The sequence below is a fragment of the Haemorhous mexicanus genome, chromosome 5 (assembly GCF_027477595.1).
Source record: "Haemorhous mexicanus isolate bHaeMex1 chromosome 5, bHaeMex1.pri, whole genome shotgun sequence".
In the NCBI taxonomy this organism is placed as follows: domain Eukaryota; kingdom Metazoa; phylum Chordata; class Aves; order Passeriformes; family Fringillidae; genus Haemorhous; species Haemorhous mexicanus.
Window position 1 is genome coordinate 61,992,999 of NC_082345.1, and position 25,659 is coordinate 62,018,657.

The following is a 25,659-nucleotide window of genomic DNA, read 5'->3' on the forward strand; positions in this document are numbered from 1 at the left end:
CTTAACATACACTTTCTGACTGACACTGGTCAGTTGCTAAACTTTCACAAAGACCATCCATGATACTTGGCATTCTCTAATTTTCAGCAGCGTTCATGCTTCCCCTCTTAGCCTGCCCCTTCTTCTCTGCATGCTGCCCCTTTGCTGTGCTGACTGTCTGTCTTGCCAGGTCTGAAACTTGCTTACAGAACCAATCCTTCAGGAAGGAACTAAGACACCCACAAGCTTTGCCCTTCCTCACCCCAGCCCATCATTCTCCTTTTCTGTGCCAACATGGCTGGTTTTTGTCCACAACGTGAAAAAAACGTGAATTGGAATTGGAATGAGCAGATGTGCAGAATGAGCACATGTGTGCAGAAGCAGCTCTAGCAGCTTTGTTTCTAGTGAGAAACCAAAGTGCCAGGGCTCCTCAGCTTGGGTCTGCTGAACTACTTGTGATTTACTAAGTCCCTGCAGAGAGCCAGATGGTCATTTGGAACATGAGTTCCTCTTTTACGGCTACTGCATTACATTAAAGGCATCTCAAATATCTCAAACAGTCTCAGCACTCACTTTCCATATAAACAATTGCTGTAGTTAAGAAGAAACAGTGTGGTATCTGAGCACTGATAGAAAGAGATGATCCAACAAATGCACAAAACAAGTGCACTTCTCGTACTGAAGAGACCACAAGTGCTCTCTGAACATTTTTCTGTTTTAGAGAAAAGTAAGTAGTTATTGAAATGGTAGAGGTAAAGTAAGGAATGCCACCACTACCCTCTCAATCAAGCTGAGACACTTCTAGAAGTTACCTAAAAATCCAGCAAGCAAAAAAAAAAATTGCACGCATATTTTCAAAACTGTTCTTTTAATACAGTGCTCTAGCTGAAGAGATTTACATTGCTATACCTAATATTTTAGAATAAGCCCACGTGGCTATTTTCTCTTTGTTGAGTATTAAGTAACAAAAATACTGAGTCTAGCCACATAAATTTTTTTAGCAGCAGCCACAAAGAACACCTACCTCTGAGAAATACAAAACAAAGAAACATTAATGCAGAAGAAAATGTGAAACATAAATTTCAAACCTACTCCACTAATTAGAAGACAAAATTCCCAAACAGCCAGCAAGTTAAACACAAAACCACACAAAAATATAAATGCCAATAATGTAAATACAATAATCTGATCAAAGCATGAGGCAGAATGTTTTACAGGCCTGTAAAATTAAGGACAGCATAGAAGAACCGAGGAGAGAAAATATGTTGTTTACAACACTAAAACATTTCATCTCCTCTTTCCCTGTCCCAGCAGTCCCCAGAATACACTTCATTTCTGACCTGTAGAACTTCAATGCCACTGTACTTTGTGTAGATAAGAAGTGTAAGTAAATTCAAGGGGGGCAAACTAGTAACTGTTGAGCTTTGAACCATATGTACTTGAGTCAGTTATGTTCTTACTCATTTATTTTTGCATACAGTGAGTTATTAATGGATTTTTTGAAGTTGCATTCCAATCATAAGAGAGTATACCTTTGCAATGTGAATCTTCTCTGTAATTGCTCTGTTCTATTTGGATAATGCACCATAATACTGGGCGCACTACTACCATAATACATAGCCAATGCTAAAACAGTGAAATACACTTTCCCTATTACATATACACTTATGAAGCCACAAATTCTGTGGTCTGAATAGACTAAATCATCCCAATTTATAGACCCTAGACTGATCTTACTTGCATGTTAGTGGTGCTTTCCATCCTCCAGCTGCAGCCTATGCTCGTACATTCCTTGTCACATTGTTGTGCTGCAGCCACTTCATGCCAACAGATCTGTATCGTTCTTGTCACCTCTTCCCACATACTTCAGATCTCTTTATAGCCATGAAACTGTATAAGTCCTCATACTTCTTTTTATAGGTGTTCTGGTTATGTTTCTGTACCATGCCTGAAGCCTTGCTTCTCTCCCTCAACCCCAGCCGTGCTTAAATATCCAGTCTCTTTTTGTGCTTTCTTGCGCTCGTTTCTCGAGTCATCCACCAACAGCCCATTCCACCTTCCAGTCTGGCTAATATGAAACCTTTCTTCTTTTGTCAGTCCTTGACCCCACTGCATCAATGCCTGCTCTATTACTTTTTTCACCTTTATTAACAGGTTTCTTATTTTTGCTAGAGACTAGAAAATTTTCCTGGATGAGTTAAATGTTCGTCTCTGAAACAAACATGAAACAAATGCTAGAAAAAGAATCTTATTGCTGTCTTGTACCTGGCCTAACTGTGATGGATGGAATTACTTGTCAAATTTATTTGAAGTTCATTTATAGTAGCCTATGTGGTGCTGCATTTTGAATTTTGTGATAAAGCCAGTGTTGATAATTCACAAAACAGTTGTTTTGGCTGTTGTTGCAAAGTACATACACAGTGTCAAAACTTCTTGTTTTTTTCACTTTGCTTCCCCTTACCCCCAACAAACAGACCTGTGGGCAAGAAGTTTGTAGCAGACAAAGCTATGATAGCTGACCCAAATAGGAACAAGGAGTATTCCATACTGTATAACATCAAGCTCAGCAAGGAAACTGGAATGATAGGGAAAGAAAAAAGTGGTCTGGGACAAGGAATTTTACTTCCCTTTTTCTTCCCTTTACATATTAAGCTGCCTTTATTTTGAAAAATTAATTTTGCTTTCATTTGCTCTTCCTATTCTCCCCTTGTGCTGCTGGGAGAATGAAGGAAGAATGAGTGAGCAGCTATGTGTGGCCAACCCCCAGAGATATAAATCACTTTGGAGGCCTTGATTTCAGGTGGAGACAAGGTTTTCCACTGTCATTGGACTGTGCTTACTCTCACTTATTTTTGTGGTTTTATAATCAGACAGTATACCAAAATTGTTAATAGATGTCAAGTTGTATAACCCACTTCATTCACCTGGTCAATTTGGCTTATGACCACAGAAAACATTCTGATGAGGCAATGGTTTATTAAAAATAATACCTTTGTTTGTTGTGAATTCGCTGTCTCTGGCTTTTGCAGATCTCACAAAATCAGCTGCCACTATCATTGGTGTGTAACACAAATCACAACTGTACTTCCTAACCAAGGTTCTGAAAGCCAACCTGCAGACACATGAAGATTAAGAGGTAAATAGTTCAGGCATTTTTCTGATTAGCTCCCCTAAAATGCTGTTCTAACATGCAGTATTGTGGGGATGTTTGAGTATTTTATGTGTAGATCTGTGATGAAAATATGTAAAATAAAACACGTCCCACATCTACCTCTGTCTTAAATAAAAGAGAAGACGGTAATCACCCATTTTTAGTCACAATAAATTTGAGAAACAAGGTTCTAAACAGAGAAAATGACAGTGCTGACATGACAGTTACTTACTTTGAATAGCGGACCATTGGAGCACATATTTTTACAACTTGCCCAGAATGAAACAAATCCATGGGATCTTTTAGTTGGCATTCTTTAGTTTCTCTGATGTCATCAATCATGTATAACTAACAGTCCTTTCAGCATCTGGAAAAACAAACAGCGTCTGAAACCTTCGTCATTCAGCTACTTCTCAGAGGCCGTGCTGCAGAGCAGCAGTTTACACAGCACTTGCGTTCTGGGGAAGCGTCCGGCCAGAAGCTGCTCCCCGCAGGGTGCCGGGGACAGCCCATTCGGGCACGGCTCCCCCAGCACAGCCTCCCCCTGCACGGTTCCCCCAGCATAGCCTCCCCACGCACGGCTCCTCACGGCACGGCTCCTCCCGGCACAGCCCATTCGGGCACGGCTTCCCTCGGAATGGCCTATCCTTGCATGGCCCCTCATGGCCCGGCTCCCCCCAGCACAGCCCAATCGGGCACGGCCCATCCCGGCCCGGGCCGCGCTCGCTCCCGGCACCCCCGCTCACCACGTGCCGCCGCCGCCGCCCGCTCCGTCGCGCGTCTTCGCCATCATCGCCGCGCGCCGCGTCCGGGAGTGACGCGCGGGCTCCGGCACCGCCAGCATGGAGGAGGCGGGGGCCGCCCCCGCCCCGGCCCCAGCGCTCGCCGAGCTGCGGGCGGACGGTGAGGCGCGGCCGCGGGCTCGGGGGGCAGCGCCGGGCACAGCCCCCGCCGGCACGACAGCGCCGGGGGCCCGTCCGCGGCGGCCCGGAGGGTCCCCTGGGAGGGCGGCGCTGGGCCGGGCGGGCGGGGGAGCTCCGCGCCGGCGGGGGAGCTCCGCGCCGGCGAGTCGCGGGAGTTCGGGCGGAGGAGCGAGTGCCCCGGCGCGGGGAGGGACCCCGGCGCTGCGGTGCGCGGAGTGTGCGCTGAGCATCGCTTGCTCCCAAAGAAAAAAAATTGCACTGGAAGGAGAGGCGAAGGTGCTTGGTTGAGTTAGGAGTGGCTGTCTGGGAACTCTGGTCCTGCATGATCCAGAGTCATAATTGCAGTATCATTTCATAATTGTTTTATAAACTCACACCGTTGTCGAAATCCGGTGTGATTTCATGAAGTTTTGTCTCATGCTACTTGTCAGTGATCTGCAGCTGACTGGTGTGTTTGGTTATGGGTACAGGCTCAACAGCTTCACCCTGGTTACACTGTAAAGTTTGAGAAAATAAAGTATTGATACTTTTTAGTGTATTCTGCTCAAGAGAAGGGTGTCGGGAATAAAGAAACATGTGACTTTATCTCCATTTGCAAAAAAAAATCCCCAAAACAAACACGAACCTCAGTTACCAGTTCCAGACTTGTTTCTCAGTATTGTGCCCTCTTCTGGCGTTTGTACTATGTGATGTAGAGAACATTCACTGCTATGTTGAAGAAATTGAAGGTCAGAGAACTGTACACTGCAGGGCTATAATTATTATTTAATTCTTCCGAACCATGAAAAAAAACCCCTAAAATCCTAAATTCTTTTTCAGAATGTTATGCTGACTTCTTCAGAGAAGACTTTGATGTGAAAGCTTACACTTCCCAGTCCATCCATCAGGCTGTGATAGCTGAGCAGCTGGCCAAACTTGCTCAAGGCATTAGTCAGTTGGATAAAGAGCTGCATTTACAAGTAAGTTTAAAGCATACCTGTTATTCTGGGGTGATTGGTATAAACTAGTAAAAAACTTAGTATTCTTCTAAGCTTGTAACTTGTGAGATTGCCCAGTGTCCTCTGCAAGCAGTTACTAAAGGTACAGCTTGCAGCTAAACTAGTAGTGAGTTTGACAACTCAGTTAAGCCCACACTCAGTACTCCTACCAGGCTGCCATGTACTGTTTCAGTTTTTGTAGTCTTACCACTGTGTACTGTTTTATTCTTCCTTGTAAGAAGGAAGACTCTTTCCAAATGATTGTGGCAACTGTCATAAACACTTGAGGCCATGTTTCAGCATGGTGTTGTGAGAAGACAGGGAGAACTTGCACCCTTACATCATATGCTGTAGAGTAGCATAAGCTCTAAGACTTACCTTTAGCTAGGGGAATTAACCTATGTTAACACACCTCTACACTTTCAGAAAAGCTTTTGAGTTAAGATAGAAGAAGACTTTTTCTATGCAGAAATCATAAATCCACTGTAGACATTGCAATGAGAACACTTGCTAAGTTTGTCTGTACTATCAAAACTTTCTTACTCCCTCCCCCTGCCCCAGTTAGTAAGTTCTTTGGGAAATAGTTTAAAAATGTCATAAATTGAAAAAAAAAAGAATATGCATTATTATGATGTGATTAGTAAGTTCACATTTACAATTGATGTGTTGAAATGTGATTGCTCTGCTGGCTTTAATTAAGATATCAGCTCTGCTGCACATCTTAATTACTGACCCTCTTCTCATTCTGAACTTGCTGCTTTTGTGAGTTAAAACACCTTGTGTTCTTACAACCCTTTCTCCTGTAAGATGTACCTGCTTTTTCCTGTATCTGGCTAATGTAGGGATGCTGATACTTAAGTTCCTAATGTAGGAATGATTGTGATATGTTTAATACTTCTTTTAGGCTCATGACCCCATTTTTCTCTATTGATTTCTATTTTGGTTTTTTAAGGTTGTTGCAAGACATGAAGATCTGTTGGCCCAAGCAACTGGAATTGAATCTCTGGAAGGTAAATGTTGTTATATTATGTTGGCTATCCTTACAGTGAAGGAAGCACTTTTAGGCTCCGTGCAGGGAACGCATTTGCTGCCAACTTTGGCCCCTAATGTTAAAGCTCCAGAACTAATTTCTGGGGAGGAATGTGTGGCAGCTTTTTTATTTTAGTTTTTTTCCCTTACGTCAGTAGATGGAGCTCCAAGGAGAAGATTTGGCTGATACTTCTCTGGAGTAGCTTCATCATTGGAAAATGTATTTTGGTAATGTTCTGGGCAACTTTAGCAATAAAGCCTCATTTTACCTTTTAATATATTTTTCTAAATAAGCCTAGTTTTGTTGCAACATTGGTAGGTATCTGTTGCCATAAGCACCAATTTTCTGTTGCACATGCATGTGTTGCAAAGTTTGCACATCTTAACCAAAGAGGCTATAACACATAATCTAAACCACGTTGAGATTGCGTGCTACAGCCTCTTTGGTTAAGATGTGCAAACTATGTTCCCTTTTACTAGGGAAGGGCTCCTAAGTTAAATACATACCTTTGTTTTATTCCACTCCTTGAAATGTGGATTTTAGCATAAACTGTTGATTTTCAAAGGCTTGCTTAGGAACCATTGTCTCTGATAGAAGATCGTTGTAGTACATTGTTCTTGTGCCAGGAGCTCATTAAACCTGCCATTCTGCTCTTTGTCACTTTGCTGAGAGTGTCATATAGTTTGGTGTTGTGGTGGGTTTTTTGGTGCAGACAGATATTTACCTCTGTAACAAGCTAGAATCTCTATAGCATGCCCCCTTTTCTCCTTTGTAACTTAATAAGTAATTTAACTTTGTTCCTTTTTCTGCTTTCAGGTTTTGGCATAACCAGAGTTTCTGGTTACTGATAGTTATATCCTTAGTGTTTGGAGCTGCTTGGCTTCACTGTTTTGTGTCAGCAATAGCATATAGCTGTAAAATTAAAGAAATGGCTCTTTAATCTAGTCACGGTAGCTCCTGAATAACTTTTTAAACAGTTGGAGAATCAAGTATAAAAGACTGAAATATGTGTCATTCTCCAAACAAGAAGGAGACAGGAATGTGTGGTCACTGATAAATACCTCCTGGTAACAATCTTCAGCAATTTGTGCTCAATGGAATTCTGGCCCTGAAATGATGTCTGTTTCTGAAGTAATTTCTTCCTAAAATTGCTCTGAAGAAAGAATGATGTACTTTAAAACAACTATCAGTTAGGAAACATTTCTATAAGGCAGGTGTGGTGAATAATGCATGTTTTACAACTAATACGGCAAAGTAAAAATAAAATTAAATTCACAACAGATGTGTTGAAATTTTTCCATTTTCTTAGGGTTATGCTCTTAGAGGAAGCACTGAGTCGAGATTCATAAGAAAAAGAAAATATAAATGCCAATGGATTTTTAAATTGTGAAGTTATAAATGCATAGCTCTTGGTATATTTATCAAGTATGTTAGCAAGTGAGGATTATGGAGCTAATTCACAGCATGCACAGTCATTTGGATGTGTGAAAGTGAATCTCATTAAACATTTCAAATTGGTATACTCAGCTTGTAGAGTCTTTTCTTTTTTAGGCCTGTGCACTTTTTTTTTAATGGTACACAGCTCTGCTCTACATATTCTTTTCTGTCTGTAGGTAGTTCAGTAGGTATCTTGAGCTACCTCTTTAGATTAGGCTGAATTGTATCATCATGTATCTTCCATAGCAGGTGGAGAGGAGAGAGTGCCTTTTCACCCATCCTTATTCTGTCCTCTGGGAAGAGGGCTGTTGGATGCTTAATAGCACTGTTACAGCCATAGATGCAGCAATGTTGTGCCACTGGCCCTCCCCCATTATTGCAATGTAGGGTAGGCAATGCAGCCTATTTTGCCAGCTTTTCACTGTATCTCATATCTTCATCCTCATGGTCTGTTGCATGCCATACCATACCATACCATACCATACCATACCATACCATACCATACCATACCATACCATACCATACCATACCATACCATACCATACCATACCATACCATACCATGTATAAATAACAGTGAACACACGAGCCTGTCACTAAGCTAATAGTTTTGAAATATGGAGAAGATGAGCATTCACATATCTATATAAAATGAGTGAGATACAGTCATAGTACAGGACAACCTCAATGTAACTACAGTAATAGTTTTGTTTATCTTCCATATTACTGTATCATGCTGCAGTTTTAAGTTAATGATGTCATGCTTGTAAACATGCTTTACTAAAATGTAGTGTGTTTTAGAATGCCAGCAGTAACTGAAACAAAAATAATTTCTTAGGCCTGGGTTTGTCTAACTTAATTAAATGCTCAGCAGGCTGATTCTGTATTGCAAAAATGACTCCTGTCCCCTACTACTTTGTAATTTACCAAGAAAAGAACAGGCACGCTTGTTGGCTTTCCTTGTGCTGCTTTGCCAAACTAATGTGGAACAAACATGATTAGGGTAGTTTGCTCTGCTTGTAATCTAAATTAGATGACCTTACAATGACATTGATACCTTACTTTTTGCTGAAGATCCTTATGCACAGGATGAAAACCTTGAAATAGAATAATTTATCTTCACAGTCCCATTTGTACTATTCACTATGTTAAATAAATAGTGTTAAGTATGTTATGCCACTTTTATATATCATGTTCAGGTGTTTATACCAGGTTATATAATTTGAACTGCAGTCCAAATCAACATTCTGTTAGAAAGTAGCATCCTCTAAATAGTATTTGAAATTTCACAAATGACGGATTTTGGAGTGATATTTATTCTGCAGGTTTATATTCTCTACCAATACATTTTCCATAACATTCAGTAAGTGACCTGCTCATTTTATTTTCCAATATGCTTACTAATTTTGGTTTCTCTGATGCTCTTTTATAAAAGGGCAACTGTTTTTGGTTTATGCTAAAGTAGTTACTGTGATTTGAAGAAAAACTCTTTCTATAATTTTCTGATGTTTCTATGATTGATGAATGATGTAAAAAAATCTGCTTTATTTTGCAGGTGTCCTCCAAATGATGCAAACTAGAATTGGTGCTCTACAAAGCACTGTTGATAGGTATGACATTCATCATGCAATTAGAAAGTATAAATCCTTATGTTCTATAATGCTATTTATTAACACTGCTATAAATAATTTTCTCCTCTTGTTTTTAGAATTAGAGTCAAAATTGTTGACCCCTACAACAAAATAGTGTCTCGCACAGCTCAGCTTGCAAAACTTCAAGTAAGTTGCATTAAAAACAGATTTTAAAAAAATTCTTTTTGAATGTGTGTTACTTCACAATTGTCAGACATGAGTGCAGTTTTTCTATTCCAGTAGCCTGTAGTTCATTGTCAGTATTTTTCTGAAAATCAGTATTTGTTTCTCTTCAAGAGCTATTGAGAAGTGCTTAGTAGGAAAGTAGGAAATTGACCTTTGTTCTAGCTAATTGAGTTTTTGTAGAGATGGAGGGAAGAGAAAAGGGTTATCTGAGTATAGATTAATTAAATTCTTGTAACTGTTTGTGTTATTTTGGTATTTAATGTTATGGTGCTGTTGTGTAGAAGATGCTTTTCACCCCTAAGTTAGTGCAGGCTTTGCTGCAGTTTATTAAAGAGTTTGAGAATTAATTCTTTCAAAATTCTTTCAAATTTCTTCAACAGTCAAGATGCAACTTAAAGAGCTATTTTATGGTTGTAGAGTTTTGGAAGCCCAGGTGCATAGCTGTACCTGCCTTTTAAATATAAGTGGAGTCTACAGTAGGATGTAGATGTCTGTTAGAGGGTAGCAGTGGGAGAGAGCTTATCACAATGATGGTGAGATAAGTGTCAAACACTTCACTGATAATTTTATAGTAGTTGAAAACTTTTCCATAGATCTTCAGGAGTCGTGTATCTGCATTCTATTAAGTTTATGGTTTGAAATGCAACACAGCTCTGGCTCCACAAGTGTTTAATGAGTTACTGTTTGAACTGTTTGTCTTTGCAAGTTTACCTGAATTTTGAGCTCTGGATATACACTCTAGTAGATTGCCATCTGCAAGTGGCTGCTGCTGTAGAGCAGATGAAGCTGCAGACTCATGCTTTTTCTAATCTGGGGACTGGTGGAGCAGCTGCACTGTCTCTTGGCTGAACTTCTATTTTCTATGTTACTTTCAGTAGAAGTGAAGTTCAGCAGGGAGCTGAGCTTCTGTGCAGCCAGCTTGGCCAGATGCTACTGTTGTTTTCAGCTCCAGCTGTTACTCTTTTTGCCACTGGCCAAAAGTCCCATGACTTCCATGTGGCAGGTTAGGTGCAGATTTTTTTGTGGTTTTCTGATGTGTGTTGTGCGTGTAGAAGAAGTTGTGGGAATGTGGGGCTAAAGATGAAGATCTTTTGTACCCTGCCCTTACACAAAGTCAGACTGCAGAAGGATGTCTGAGGAGAACGAGTCCCTGAACTTAGGAAATGTTTCTTGAATGCTTCCTCTTGGCTGTTACATGGCTACACAGGTTTTCCTGTGGTGTAAAAGCAGCATCCATCCGGAGTCAGCATTATTCAGGCTGTGCCAGGGGATTTGTAAGATCTGACTTTTTTTGTTGTAAGTCAGGAAAAAGAGGTGGAGAGTGGGAGTCTGGTAGGCTGCTTTTTTACCATCAGTGTAGAAAGAGGAATGATGATTCCAGATTCTCTGCCAGTGAGTCTCATCACAAGAGCTTCTGTCCCTTCTTGTGTTGGCAGATAGTTTGTGAGTGCTTTATGTTACACTGTACTGCTGGGAAGAGTTGAGGGTCAGGACACCTGAATTAATAAATGAAGCTGAATTTATGGAAAGCTCAACTCTCCAGCCTCCTAAAAATGCACTGCTGGGCTGTCCTTTACCTGGGGGACTCGTTTGTTGAGGAAGGAAGGGCACAGCACAGCAAACAATTAACTTCTTGGTGATGGCAGGGCTTATGACATGAAATTGCTCTCAAATACAAGACTTGTGGTTTGGGACATTGTCAGACTTCCTAATTTTATCAGCTGATCTACAATTGGTAGATCTAGATGGCTGGTAAAAGAGGTTGCCTTCTGTCAAAATATGTAGAGTTGGCAGGTATGTTTTGCTGGAATGCATGATGTTTCAGTGCCTCCTGTAGTTGTGATGGTGTTGTTTTAATACCTCTGCATTGATTGCTGTGGGACTGCTCACTAACTGAAGGAATATTTTACTTGCATAAAACTAGATTTTGCCATCCTTAATTGTTTTTAATATAGTCTGGCTTTTTCATAAACATTCTCACTCCATGTTTGTTGTTAAACTTCAAATCTAGTCCTGAATTCTGAATCTCTGCTATGTTCTTGTACATATTTTGTCTTGCTCTGCTTAGAGCTTCATGGCATCCCAAGGCAGCAGCAGACACTGAAAGCTCACTTCCTGCTCTAAATCCTACTGTCCACTTCTGACTCTTTCCATAGTCCATCACAAGCTAAGTGGGAGTGATTAACAGCTGAAATGTGTAGACAGGGAGTTTGTCCTTCAGAGGATTCTTTTCTGGGAAGCTCTGTTTAACTGAGTGTTTTTGCATTTTCTCTTGTTTCAGTGTCTTGGTGTTTGAAAAGCTTTATAAGAGCAAAACATTTCAAAAAAACTCAATAATTCTGTATTTTAAAGTTATTCTTACTTGAAATATTTACCAGTAGCAGATTTTTTTTGTGATGCTACTGTAAATAAATAGTAAATGTAGTCTAAAGATAGTGGACTGTCTCCTCTTTCTTCAGGCTTTATAAACAACAAAATATATACATTTAGTTACCTGCATATATGAGCTACACACTGGCACATTTTCAAGTGACTCTCTCTTTGTAATTAACTCTTCTTTCAGTAATTTCTTAAAATTAATTTGAGATTAAAAGTAAGAAGCTTTTCATTGGCTCAAATTATAGCAATAATTTCTGTTAATTTTGGCGCGTTGTTTTAAAATTCAGGAGAGAGCTAATTATGTAATCTCAAAAATTTGGGGTTTATTTTTAGTTTTACTTTAAGTTACTTGGACTAACTGGGGCCACTGGTCTTTTCCAAATTAATTCTTGCTTGAACAGTAGAATTTGTTCCTTCTTGGATGAAAGTGTCTCCTTTAGAAAAGCATACTTGATCAACTCAGGGAGGGAATGTTTCCTGAATTAATTCAGACTTCTTTTATGTGGGTAGTCAGGTTAGAGGATCTGGCATCTGTGAACAGCTCCACCATTAGATACAGTTTTTTGTGTCTGTTACATATCCTCACATATAACATTCTTTTGCTGTGACTGGGAGTTTTATTAAGTTGGACAGCTCACATAAATGAAAATACTTGAGTGAAACAGGATCTTTGTCAAGGGTACAATGCAATAGAAGTCACTACAAAATTTAGAGTGCATCTTTATGTGTTTAGATTTTTTTCCTCCTACTAATTCCCAGGGCTAGAAATTAAAACCTTTTTTTTGCTCTTGTATCTAAATGTAACTTCTCCCAACTCTTACTCTCTTTGATAAGATTGTTCCTTGGGACAGGAAGTAATAAGCAACAATTCAACAAAAAATAAATACTCTTTTGGCATGTAAAATAAAAGATGGTATGAAAATAACAGAATGAGACTTCCCAGGGAAAAACATTAGCCAGAGGTGTACAACTGGGTTAGAGAGTAATTAATTTTGAAAGCAAAGTAGTAATACTATGCCCTCTCTTTTGGTGAAGCATAGTGCACTATACTAGAAGCTATTTTTGATTAATCTTGCAGAAATTGAGTTCACAGATATGAAAGTGATATGCAGATCAAAATTTTTCTAATTAAAGAAATGAATTAATAACAATTAATACATTAATCTCTCAAAGCAGGATGAGCCCCACTTAGCTCTCACAAAGTATAATAGAAATCACATGGTTAACTTATCACAGAAGGCATAGAAAACTTGCACTTCAGACTGTGATAGAAAGCCCAAAGCACCAAGAGTGCCTCAATGGGGTTTTTTCTAATTTTTCCTTTTTTTTTTTTTGTCTGAAAAGTTAGATGTTTAATAAAATTAAACTATAAATATTTGTGGATTTGTTAGTTTGTGTTGGCATAGGGAAGAGACTGCCAGGTTGTACAAGTTAGCTGTGGATATTGGTTGAAATTACTCACTGGTATAATTTTTTATATGTGCACTTCAGCTTCACTTTTCAATTAAATGAATTTGAGTCTGAAAAAGAGATTCTAAGTCTTGTTGGATACTAAATGTTTTTTTAAGTAATTTAAAATTATTTTGATATCCCAAAGGTTAATACTTAAGAAGACTTTGCCTTCAATACCAGGGAAAATAGCTCCAACTATTCCAAAACAACTACGTCATACTTATTCAAAATTTCTCACTTGCCACCCTTGTTAATCTGATTGCAGATTTTGGACTGTATCTATGACTGTACTAAAATCTGAGTTGCATTTCTGAATTCTATTTTAGTTGTTAACTACTCCAGAATGTTGCTATTCCCATAGCATGTATTTCAAGATATTAGTTGAGTGAAAAGTTATAAAACTATTATATTTGATTCAGATGTCAAATATAGCAATGCCTGTTATTCTAATTTGTTGCTTATAAAAGCACACGTGAATATGGTCCCTAAAAATTTATGTATATGTCCATATTCCTAATTTTTAACCAAGAATGCCATGTATTTTAATAAGCATATGAAAGAATGTGAACTAACAGTTGGCTGAATGAAGGTAACTGGCCTTCTGAAAGTTTTGCTGAGAATTAGTTTTTACATATATGCCTACCATAAGAGTCAATATCTGTAATAACAATTTAGTCTTTAAGTTCTGTTGTCTTCTGAAGTAAGTGCTGCCGTTTTGCTTCTTTTGGATGAGTATTTGATTGGCAAAGCCAACTTCTTAACTTTGCTAAAGCTTTAAGAAGGGAGGAGTATTGAGGAGAGATGCACAAGGTAAAATAAAACTCACTTCTAATTAGAAATAGAACATGCCACTGTCATGGGATTCTGAGTTTCCTTTGTTTTCTGCGTGGGTAGTGACAGAATAATCTCAGTAGCCCCATGAATATAATTACCAGCTTCTGGAAATCTTCGTCTCTATAACATAGAACCATATTAAAAGATTCTGGAAAAAAGGAATTTCAGTCCTCTAAAGTTCCTTGTTTTTTTTTCACATTCACATTTCCTTTTTTGGTTAAGATGTTTCCACATTTGAGTAGTGGTATTATGTGATGGTAATGTACTGATAATATCCCCTAATGCCACAATTTCCCTGCAGGCTGCCTGTGACTTGCTGAGGAGGATAATACGCATCTTGTATCTCAGTAAGAGACTTCAAGGACAGCTGCAAGGAGGAAGCAGAGAGATAACAAAAGCTGCCCAGAGTCTCAATGAACTTGGTGAGTCCTTCTTAATTACTTTTAGATACATTTTTAGCTTGTGCTCACATGACTCACGCTAGTGTTTGAGGTAAAGAAACCCAAAACTTTTTACTGTGGTTCTTGCTTTCTGCTTCCTGGTTTAAATTGAGAAATGGGATGGACAGAACTTATTCGTCCTTTACATTTTTTGGTATGACTTCTCTAGATACAGGTATTTAGTAACATGAAAATTCTGTGATAATAATCTGTGTTCTTTTGGGCAACAATTTTTTTGTGAAGCAATTTCGTACTGGTTTATGTTTCTATAAAACACCCTCAGAGGCAGCAGATATATATTTAGTGTTTGGGAGACATTGCACTATAATAAGGCATAGTTTGAATTACAGTTTATGTCCTAAAAGAAAGATATTGGCCATGTGACTTTTATGAAAGCCGTAGGTGATATGTTATACACATACCCAACCTAGTTCAGATACTGGAAGTGTTCTGCTGCCTAGTGACTAATTTACCCTTTATTTTATTGGCTTGTGTGGAGAATAATGAGGTAGTTCTCATGAAGGCTCATGTGACATTGCTAGAATGTTTTCTATACTTGAGCTAGCTTGGGAAATTCCACACTGTGCTGCAGAATACAGTGAGGAGCATCCCATTAGTCTTGGAGATCAGTTGGTGGTGTTGTCTATGGTATCTTGCCAACTGTTTCTCCTCTGATTTAATGGTATTCAAATTCCAACTTCCAGAAATAGGTTGTAGGAGGGCTAAACTGTCAAACATTTAGAATCATCCTGAAGTTTATTTTGCATATTTGTCCCTACTGCGCTTTTTATAGTGTGTGATCAAAAAATTATTAGCCAATGGTTTAGTCCTATAACTGGCAGATGCTGTGTTGCAAGCAGAGTGTTTATATATTTATTTAGTATATCAGCTTGATTGGAGCACTTAAGCACCAGTTGTATCATTGTAAAGTAGAATATTTTTTCTGATTATTTTTACCTTTCTTTCCATTTTGCTTTACCATTATATCTTCAGAATATGGAAAATAATACTGTCTGTTAACTACCTGGATTGCAGGTGTTGTGGGATTAATTGGAGTGCTAGATCCTATTAAACAAATTAGTACAATTTAGTGGTAAAATCTGAGATGTTTAGTGTAGTTTTTAGGATTTCTTTGTTTCATAGAAAATACTTTTTACTACCCATCTTCCTCTTTTTTTGTTTCACCATTAAAAAAAAAAGACCTTGCACTTTCTTTTGTCAAAGTGCCACAGTCTTTTGAGTTTCTTGTTCTCAAATATTTGTGTTTTCCTGAAGCTTAGCAAAGTCTGAGTAATTATTGTTGAATGTGAAGGGAAATGTGTCCCCTTAGGCGACCCTTTTGAATTTGATCCTACAGTCCATGGGGGTAGCCAAGGCTTGTGGTCCTTAATTTGTTCCTTCATCCTTAATTCTGGATGGTTTATGGCCATCCATACTTGTCTACTGTCATTTCTCTCTCCATCTTCTTTCCTGGCATTTCTTCCGTTCTCTTACCTCTCCATCTGCATCTTTGTCACCCTCTGCTGCCCACCTTGGCTGGTTTGCCTTCTTCCTGCTTCCCAGCTGGCCATGCCTCTCAGCACCAGTGTGGGTGGATGGGAGCACCCCCCTGAGGAGATGCTGGTGCAGGGAATTGGAGGTGTCTGTCCTCTCTCCCACTGGTGGAGGGGCAGTGACTGCTTCGTGTGGGGTAGCTCTGTTCCAAGGGGAGGAGAGCTCAGGGGGCTGCAGGCAGCGTGGGTCAGGGTACTGCTGTGGGGGTCAGCAGGGAGTGTGGGGTGTGGGGTATGGCTGGGGAGGTGCTGTGCTGGGCTTCTGGACTTGGGAAGGACTGGGATGGGTAGGAGATCTCTTGCACAGAGGTGGTGGTGTGTGGCAGGAGAGCACTGGGGTGTGTGGCTTGGGGTGAGGCTGTGGAAGTGCTGTGCTTCAGGAAGATGGGAATGTGATGTAGTGCTCTGGGGGTGGGAAGCATGGGAGCAGCACTGGGCACTGGCTGTTCAGCTGGTGAGATCTGAAAGCTTTGGGAGGCCTGGGGAAATAGTGCAACATCTGATGGTAGTAAATAGGTGGTAGACTTGTGTGGTGTGAAAGCCTGGTATTGGAATGGGACCTCTGTGTCACAGAGGTTTGCTTTCATGTCCAAGATGAATACTGATCTGTGATTTTAGCCAGATACTCCTGAATATCCCTTTCATCTCTTGTTCAAGGAAAAAATCATTCCATTGTTTATTACATTTCTGTTGTACAAAGCAGAGTAATTTCTGCTTTGTCAAACTCAGCGCTGTGATATTACTGTGAAAGGTTTGCACTTGCTGTGGTAAAAGATACCTTCCATTGCTTGTAAGGTATTCTGTGCAGGATCTTGAGGTAACTGTCAGTTTTTTTTAATGAACTGCTACATTACGTGTGTATGTTTGGGGGACACAAATGTATGTGTTTAGGTATGTATTTAACATATATTCCTGTAGCTAATCTATGTTAGTTCAATTACAACTTTTCCTTAGTTGTGTATTGAAGTTTATTTTGCAGTGATGAGAAAGGCCATGATAAATATATAAAATATGTGAATTAGGTAGAAATATGTGTCAATTGGAGAAACTACAAGAAACAGTAGCTTTTACTGAGAAGCAGTTTTTTTCTGACCTGACTTCCTTAAGCAAAGGAACTCTAGAACAAACAAACAATTTGTTGGAGTCTGTATAAGAGTGCTGTTAAATAGTAGGACACACAGATTTATCAAGAATGAATCCTGTTTAACCAACCGTATTTTCTTTGTTGGCAGCATAACAGGCCTTGGGATTAGAGGGATCAATGACTGTCTTGTAGTTTGATTTAAATAGGGCTCTTGACACTATTGATTTAAATAGGGCTCTTGACACCATGTCACACTACAGGATTGGCAAGAGAATCCAGATGAAAATGTCATGCAGTGAATGCAGAAGTTCAGAGAAAGCTGTACCCCAAAAGCCTTCATCTGTTGTTCACTTACCCAGCAATATATGAAGCAGGGTGTTGTTAAAACGTGTTCTGTAGCTGGCTTGTATTTTCATTAATGATTTGAGTGATGTAATATGGCATATATCCTTATTAAATTTACTACCAATAATCAAGCAGAGAAGAATGGGAGGTATGTTGGGAAACAGGATTAGAATGAAAAATATTCTTAGCAAATTGGAGATACGTCTTACCTGAACTGATTTTATTTCTCTTTGAGACAAGTGCTAAGTCGTCACAATAAATAGTTCTAGTTAAGAGGGGGAACAGGAGAAATGACTGTATGGATTACAGTTCTGCTGAGAGGGTTGATAGTTCCTCAAATATTGAGTGCAAGCCACTTGTTCTTTTATTTTGTAGCAGTGTGACATTGTTGGCAATAAAATTTGTGCTGATATTTGTAAGGAAGGGTGTTGTGTGCAAGGCACTTGAAAATAATCTTTTGTTCATGCTTCAAGCAGAGTATCAAGCCCCTTTTGAGGCACCTCATTGAAGGAAGATGTATGTTAATTAGAGAAACTCCTAAGCACAGCAGCAATGGTGGCTGAAGGTCTTGAGGATAGTCAGTGGGGGAAGGAGCTGGAAGTCTGTGGCTGTGTTTTGGAGAAGAGGGGAGTGAGAGGGAAAGTAATGTTCTTCACATAAACAAAGGTTTTTCAGATGGAAAGGGATTAAATAGCTCTCCATATGCACTGTGATTTAAACAGTAAGTAATGGGCCTGAAATGAAGCAAAGGAATTTTTTTTCTGAAATGTTAGGAAAGAGTTCTGCCAGAAATTATAATTTCAGAGGAGCTGTGACGCAGTATTTGAAGCCTTTTAAAAGTGTTTTAGACAAAGCATATACTGGGAATGAAATCACATAGGCATGGAATAGCTTGGTTTGGAAGGATCCTTTAAAGCTGATCTAGTTCAACAGCTCTGCAATAAGCAGGGATAATTAGATCGAGATGATTTTGCCTTGAAGTGGGAGGACTCAGTGAGGTGATCTGCTCCCATTCCTTTGTGTCTCTTGGAAATATTCCCCTCCTTCCCCATTTTTTTGTTTGGCTGGTTTTGCTTTTTTTTTTTTCAATTGGAATGCTTCATATAAAATGTTCTTCACAAGTTGGTTTGTTGGGCATTGTTCCCAGACACCACCTGGAATATTATTAGGACAGTGTGACAGGAAATATCATGCCATCACTTCAGCCTCTTCTTATCATTCCTTTAGATGAGATAGAAAAATTTCCTCAAAGACCTTCATCTCAACCCTCTGACACAATTACTTCTCTTCTGGTTTTGACTGACATTCACATAAACTCACATAGTTCATTGTGTTACTTGAGTGCTGCAAAAACTGACCCTCAAAATCTATTATGTCAGTCTGGTCTAGGAGAATGCAGTGAGCAGGAAAAGGAAGGTGATACTGACTGTGTGAGTGTGAGTGTCCTGTATCTATTTTTTTTTCCCCTTTTCTGGGAAAGAAGGAAAGCTGTCTGACTGTTTTTAAGAAAGATGTTACTTTATTTCTCTTTTTTTTTTAGTATTTGGCATGAGTGATGAATATTGGTATGTGTTTATCAAAATACTAAGCACTACTAGTTAGTATTCAGGAAACAACAATTTTACTTTGTGGTTTTAGTGGTAAGTATTAAGCTAATTTATTTTATACTAATTAGTCCTATTTATTGCAAGGTGGCAATACCTTTTCCAGTGGTTTCCATGGTACCATTACCTTATTAATTGAGTGTTAAATAGCATAAGTAGTCTAGCTAATACACAGTGACTTATTCTGAAATGATTGCAGATTGGCTGACTGCAATATTTGTTCTTCAGGTTAAATATTGTTGTCTAAAAGCTGTTTCATTTTAGCTGCTACAGTTTTAGCAGTAACATTCAATATGTGTTATGTGTCTGTACACAAGTATTACTAAACTTGCAATGGTAAACTGTGTGAACACCTGCCATGGATATTGTGGCAGCTCTCTTTCACTGCCGCCTTCTTCCTGTATCCTGTTCAGTCATGGACTCCTTTTTTTTAATTCTGTTCCAAGCAATAATTTACAGTGTATGATTGCCAAACCAGATCTTGTGTTGACTGCTGTTAAAGTTAGGATGGACTTGGCTACTGTCATGTCAGTGAAGTCTCTCACTGCTAGTACACAGAGCAGACAGATTTGGTGATGCTAATACTGCTGTACACAGTTTCTCGTAAGAATCAACACTCATCAAACTTGAGGGAAGTGTTCTTTCATGGTACTTTTGCTTTGGGACTTAGATGCCTTACAGTTTGCTGCCTTGTGCAGTATCTAGTGTCCCCCAAAATAATATAGCATATGTCTGTAGCACGATACAGTGTTCTGTAGGGGTAAGTGAACTGATTTGGTTAATAGAAATTACATGGCTTGGATTGCATGACTCTTTGCCTGGGGTAATTAGTCTTGCTGAGAATGACTGAATTATGTTACTGGCTCAGAGCCATCTGCATTAGTGCCACTGCTTCAGATGGTGCATCTGCATCCATAGGAAGTGCAAATATCCTGCTAAAACATTTTTCTTCTGTCCCCAGTGGTGTTGACAGTAACACTGCCAGACCTTGACTGAAGTGGTCTGGACTAAAAAATACTGTGCCTTTCTGTAGCTGAATGTAATCTCCATGTTCTTCAATTTCATGTTGTTCCTTTCAGTTGAGTTGTTTTTTATTTTGCTTTATGTTTTTTGTGAGATTCTGTTACCATAAGATGGAAGATAATGCAAAAATTTGATGTGCAAATTTTTATTTGTAGTATTCCAAGCCAAAAAAATCCCTTTCTGGTGGGAAAGTTAATTTTTTTTTCTTGTTGGCTTTTGAAATAAAGTACATTCTTGGTAGTATGTAACCAGTTCATTAATTTGAAACATTAATGTAAGATACCAAATTCATGTGCATGTAATAAATGATTTTCAAAATTTAATGCAGTTTTTCATTATTAAGAGGCTAATAGTGTAAGACCTCTTTGAGCCAGACAGACAGAGCATACAGATTTTACCATCAAATTATGTTTTGCTGGGACTAGGATTTCTAGCTTCAAAACCTGATGTTAGACTAAGCATTTTATGTCAATATTTCACATGTTTTACCTAATCTCTGGCATGCATTCTTCTTCTAACCATTTCAGCAGAACTCACTAAACAGTTAAAGGCACATGAAAAAGACTTAAGCTTGAATTGATGTAAGAAAAAAATCCTGTTGCAATTTTGTTTTTCAACATATCCTTTAAATTACCAGGGTTTTGAATTTAATTTTCTTTATGCATGCAGTTCAAGAAAAAGAATCCAAGTATGTTTGTAATTCTGGGATTTCTTCATGCCTAGTTTCCATTAAACAACTGTAAACAAGTTTCAAGTTTGCTGTATTAAGTGAAACTATTTTTTCATGTAAGCATTCTCTGGTATTGGTGAGAATAATCTTTTAGCTGTAACTACTCAAAAAATTTGATTTGGCCATACTATTAAGTGTTTGGTAATTTTAGTCTCAAGCACGTAGGCCTTGTTGGAGGGCTGTGTGTCAGATGTTTTAAAATGGGTTTACTATTCTGCTTTCTGTCATGGTGTTAACCTGTTCCTAAGTGATATGTTTCTGACAGCCAGGTGGTAAGGCTGTGTCAGAAGTTACTTATGGTGTGTTCAAGTTGCTTTTGCTGTAGCATGTGGAGTATTTCTAAAAGATTTTATCCGTATTCCAGGCCCATCAAAGACTATTTGTTTTTTGCTTTTTTCTTTTTACAGATGTCCACACTTTTTGTTCCTTATATTTCTGAAAAGCATTACTCTTTCCAGCTCCCTGTCATCTGTTCCCTAAATCTGATTTCTACTATTTTATTATTAAGATCAGTTATGACTTTTATTGTATGATCTAATGTATAGAAGTTTTGGTTGTAGGCCAGTATTACATTAAGCTAGGCTTCAGCAGGTACAGAGTAAAATCGAGGGCCTGACAGCTCTTGGTTTATTCACTTCTAACAGTTCAGAGGACTCCAGTGGGAAAGAAATGATAGTGGACAATAACGAAGGAAGGGGAGGGGGAAGGTAATGGACTGCCACAAAGTGTTTTCTGTTTGGAGATGAATTATTGTCAGGACAGCAGAATAACTGCACCCATCATGCAGTTGATAAATTATTATGCATTTAAACTGTCTGTGGACAGGCACATAAGGCACAAAGAGTGTTTGCATTGGTAGCACATTCAGTTCAGTGTTTGAGATTAAGCCAGTACTTCTTATTTCTTAAAATTACTGTGACTGCAGTGTTTTCCATTTGCTTTGGTAATACATCAGTTGATCTGGGGTTTTGTGGTGTAGAGGCTGTATCTGAGGTTTGTAGTGTCACCCAATGGTGTAATAAAGGGAATAGGGAATTTTGAAAGAAGAACTGATTGGAAAGGAAGAATAGAAGGAGTGATGAAAAGGGAAATTGTGGAAGATGATCTTGGCAATTTCACCATCCTATCTTTTTTTCATTAATAGGTTTAAATGTAAGGGGCAGGTCTCATAGTTCTTTTTTTTCCAGGTTTTGTTTGTTTATTTTGAAATTAGTGAATTTAAATGAGTAACTCTAAAATCTGAAAACTGCACTTATATTCTGTTTCTCTAATTACAAAATTCTCCTTCTCCTGTCAAAGAGCAGTAAGGAGTTATACCAAACCTGTTTCTGTTTTGCTGTTAAGGCATATTTGTTCCCCACCGGAAGGATGGCATTGCAACAAGGTTTGGACCTTGTTTTTGCTTTACCCATTGATCTTTTGAAGTGTTTGAACAGTAAGTATTTTTGTATTTGCTAGCTCAGGTGTGTCATAAGAGTGGAGATATAAAAGGATATGAGAGAACCAGCAACACAAATTGGCTTGTATTTATGAATGTTTGTGTTCAGCCAAATACAGGGTAAATAATAATACAGAGGATTATTTTTGTTTTTAATTGGTTTCGAGCAATTATGACTGTGTAATTAGTACAGATCTTATGACATCTTTGAGTTTTGAGGCAAAATATTGTTACTGGATAGTCATACTTATTCAGTAGAACTAAATAATTAAAAGTAGAAAGAAAAGCTCTGGGTTTCTGATCCAGGTGACATACAAAAGCTAGCAAGACCAAAAGATGTCTGCAAACTCTGTCTGCCTTTGAATCTAGTAATTTTTGTGCACTGACTATAAAAACTCCATATTAGTTTAAAAAAAAAAAAAAGACCAGACCAAAGATGAAAAAGAAGATTAAAAGAAGTACTTTTGACTGGGAAAACGGAAGGGTCATAGAGGTTAGCAGTGAGTCTGTGAGAGATTATCCTTTTGCAACTTGTAAATTAGAAATACATTGTAGAGGGTATGAGTTAGATGGCAAGACTTTGAAAATAATTTGCATTATCTCTTACATATTACATAAACAAAGCAAAAGCTGTGTGTATGGGGTCATGAAGAGAAAGGCAAGCTGAGTGACCTAATTCCAAACAGTAAATGAATGCAGGCATATCAACAACACAGAGTGATGTCATCGCTAAATTTGTGATACATTCTTACTCTATTTCAACAGGCATTAAAGTTCATGTAAACGGCAAAGAGCTAGGGCTCTTAAATTGGTGAGACAAATTACTAGAATGGAAAAATTTAGTTCTCTAGTTCCATTTACAGCTGGAATAATACATCTGAAACAGTATGGCTCCAGTTGTCTGCTCTGCTCTGGGTGGAAGTTTTCCAAGGAAATTGCAGTTTTATGTTTCTGGCTAAGTATACATAGGCACTGTCTGAAGCTCGGTAGGAACTGGCATTTATAGCTTTCTCTGTTCCCTCTTTCTGAGCATTTATATACTTGGAGATTCAATAGTAAACTGCAGGTTAGTTCTCCCAGAACTGGAGTAGTGGTCTCTAAGGTGATCACATTGGTGGTTTGGGTTCAGTAGATGATCACTTGTCCGTGGGAAGGTGTGGAGAAATGTCACACATATTTTTTCTAGGGATGCTGGCTGAGGGTAGCTGAGTTTTGTTTTTCTATGGCTGATGGTGAAATCAGTTGTTTAGTGGTCAAATAAATAACACTGAGAAGCAATTTCTAATATTGATCTTTTTCTTTCTGCTGGGACTGAAGCATTTATTAGTAGTTGAACAGAAGAAGAGCACAGTTCATTCAGAAATAACACTTCAATATTGAATGCCTGACAAAACAGAGTGGTTTTTATTTCTTTTTGAACAAACAGATTCAGCAGTAGAGTGAGAGAGAATAGAAATGGATAAAATGGACAGGTGACTTGTGGCCAAGGAAAGAAATGAGCATTGGATTTGAACAATTACTAGAAGATCAAATAATGGTGGTAGCAAATAATTTTCAGAAAATTCCATTGAAGATCATAGAAAGAGAAGTTTCAGTAGAAGTAACTGTAAATGGATATAGATCTGAAAGTCAGCTAACAAAGCCCAAAAGATGTTACTTTCACAGCTCACTGAATTAAACCAGAAAAACCGAATTGTTGCATGTTTCTGAAATGTGTGCAGGAACAGTGTTGGGAGCCTAGACTGCTTGTTCTCTGCAGCCAGTGCTTTACAGTCACCCATTTCTAACACAGGAAATGTTATTTTGTGTTCTTTTATAGTAAACAAACTTACTGGATTTGGAAGACATTTGTTGCCAGAGTGGCAAGTTGTGATGCATAGGGCAAACTGAGAATAGACCCAGTGTTCAGTGTTCCATTTTGGAAAGAGTTGATTTCCCATTGCAGAGGATCTTCTGTTCAGTAGGTGGGGCACATGTATTTAGGCAAACTTGAAAGCTGAAGGCTTGCTGAGAAGATGATATTAGGTTGAGAAATTCTGGCTGTTTAGCAATCAAGAAAGAGAGTACTTCTGACTGGAGGCCTGTTCTAATGTAGTGACAAAGGAAAGACAACAACTACAATTGGAAAACAATGTATAAATGCCACTGAATGTATTGCAAATATAGATTATAGGTATGAAAAATCTAAAATTTTGCAAAAAAAAATCCATGATAGACTGGAAGCAGAAAGACACCTGTCATGGAAAAAACTTATTAATATACTAGTTTCCAGATTGTTCATAAAGATGGAGAATATGAGGACTTTTCAGGAAGTACTCTTGTTTTCTGTTTGAAGACAGGGTAATTTGTTCTTCCATAGAGTAAGGCTGCCAACAATTAACAGGGGTGTTACACAAAAGTGCTAGGTTCCCAGAGATATTAGTTTGTAATTCTTTACTGAATAGTGAAGGAGAAAGTCCAACTTGTGTTGTTTCAGCATTCAAAAGGAGATGGTATTTCTGTTGATATCAGTGTCAAGTAGATAGAAAGCTACTCTAAAAAAATAGTAGGCAAGTTGAATTAATTTGAAAGAAGAATTTGGGGCTGTAAATCTGGATTAATGATAGTCAATTACCTTTTTATGGAAAATACATGTTGTCAAACAAATTTTTGTGTTTTGCTTACTGAATTGATTAAAGAAATTGTGTAGATGCATTATAGATTTATGTGCATAAATTCAGATGACTTAAACCTCCCTTTAAGTTATTTTTTCCCAAAGCAGGTATTTAAATAAACCATATTCTCCTCACCTCACAGTTGCTCTACATTCTTAGTAGATGATTTTGTTACTAGGGGAGCTGGAAGAGAGAAACAGGGGTAACTAAACTGAAAAGCTTTGGAATTGGACCGTGTCCTTGCTGGGATTGCTTTACCAGTGTTGTTTCTGTTCTTGCATTCATGCTACTATGTCAAACAAATCTGTACTTGTGCAAATGGTGTAGGGAATTGTGCTCTACAGATAAAAACAGTTTTGTGGTTACCTGTGAATAAATGCAATTATACGTGTCACAGTGGGTGATTAAGTGGGCCTTTTTCATGAAGATTAAGACTGTAGAGGTGCATTCATGGGGAGAAAATAAAGGACTGCAGAAGGGCTCTTGGATTAGCAGGGAAAGAAATGGCAAGAGCTAAGGTCTGGAAAATGAGGCCTGGCAAATTCAGAAGTATAAAATAATTGAAAAATTGGATTATATACACAATTTTGCTGTAATTCTTCAAGTAAATACTGTTTTTTTCAAATCTTAAACATAATAACCAATTTTATTCTGTTAATTTCTAATTAAAGTATAGCCAGTTCTGGTTAAAAAGTGTAACCAAATAGCAATGAAAAGTAGACTGAAGACTAATCTTTGTTCAGGCCCTGGATAGGAGCCAGTATCCCTATAACTATTGTTACTAGTTATCCCTGTAACTATTGTTACTAT

The 25,659-nt window shown here is 38.4% G+C and overlaps 2 protein-coding genes across 4 annotated transcripts in view; one reads left to right on the plus strand and one right to left on the minus strand.

The window, feature by feature from the left end:
* The window catches only part of DUS4L (dihydrouridine synthase 4 like), a 36,777-nt gene extending 32,773 nt beyond the window's left edge, over positions 1 to 4,004 (minus strand). For 2 of the 3 annotated variants that reach the window (XM_059847351.1, XM_059847349.1), the window contains exons 1-3: positions 3,877 to 4,004; positions 3,363 to 3,497; positions 2,970 to 3,091 (exon numbers count right to left, since the gene is read on the minus strand). In XM_059847351.1, the coding sequence (XP_059703334.1) occupies positions 2,970 to 3,091; positions 3,363 to 3,472 (232 nt within the window). In that variant the 5' untranslated portion in view covers positions 3,473 to 3,497; positions 3,877 to 4,004. Of the gene's footprint in view, positions 1 to 2,969; positions 3,092 to 3,362; positions 3,517 to 3,876 lie in introns of all 3 variants that reach the window. The other variant, XM_059847350.1, reaches the window with a different exon arrangement.
* COG5 (component of oligomeric golgi complex 5) overlaps positions 3,915 to 25,659 on the plus strand; it is a 173,508-nt gene continuing 151,763 nt past the window's right edge. Inside the window, exons 1-6 of the mRNA XM_059847345.1 lie at positions 3,915 to 4,033; positions 4,873 to 5,012; positions 5,983 to 6,040; positions 9,052 to 9,106; positions 9,205 to 9,274; positions 14,280 to 14,400. Of these exons, the coding sequence (XP_059703328.1) occupies positions 3,973 to 4,033; positions 4,873 to 5,012; positions 5,983 to 6,040; positions 9,052 to 9,106; positions 9,205 to 9,274; positions 14,280 to 14,400 (505 nt within the window). The 5' untranslated portion in view covers positions 3,915 to 3,972. The remainder of the gene's footprint in view (positions 4,034 to 4,872; positions 5,013 to 5,982; positions 6,041 to 9,051; positions 9,107 to 9,204; positions 9,275 to 14,279; positions 14,401 to 25,659) is intronic.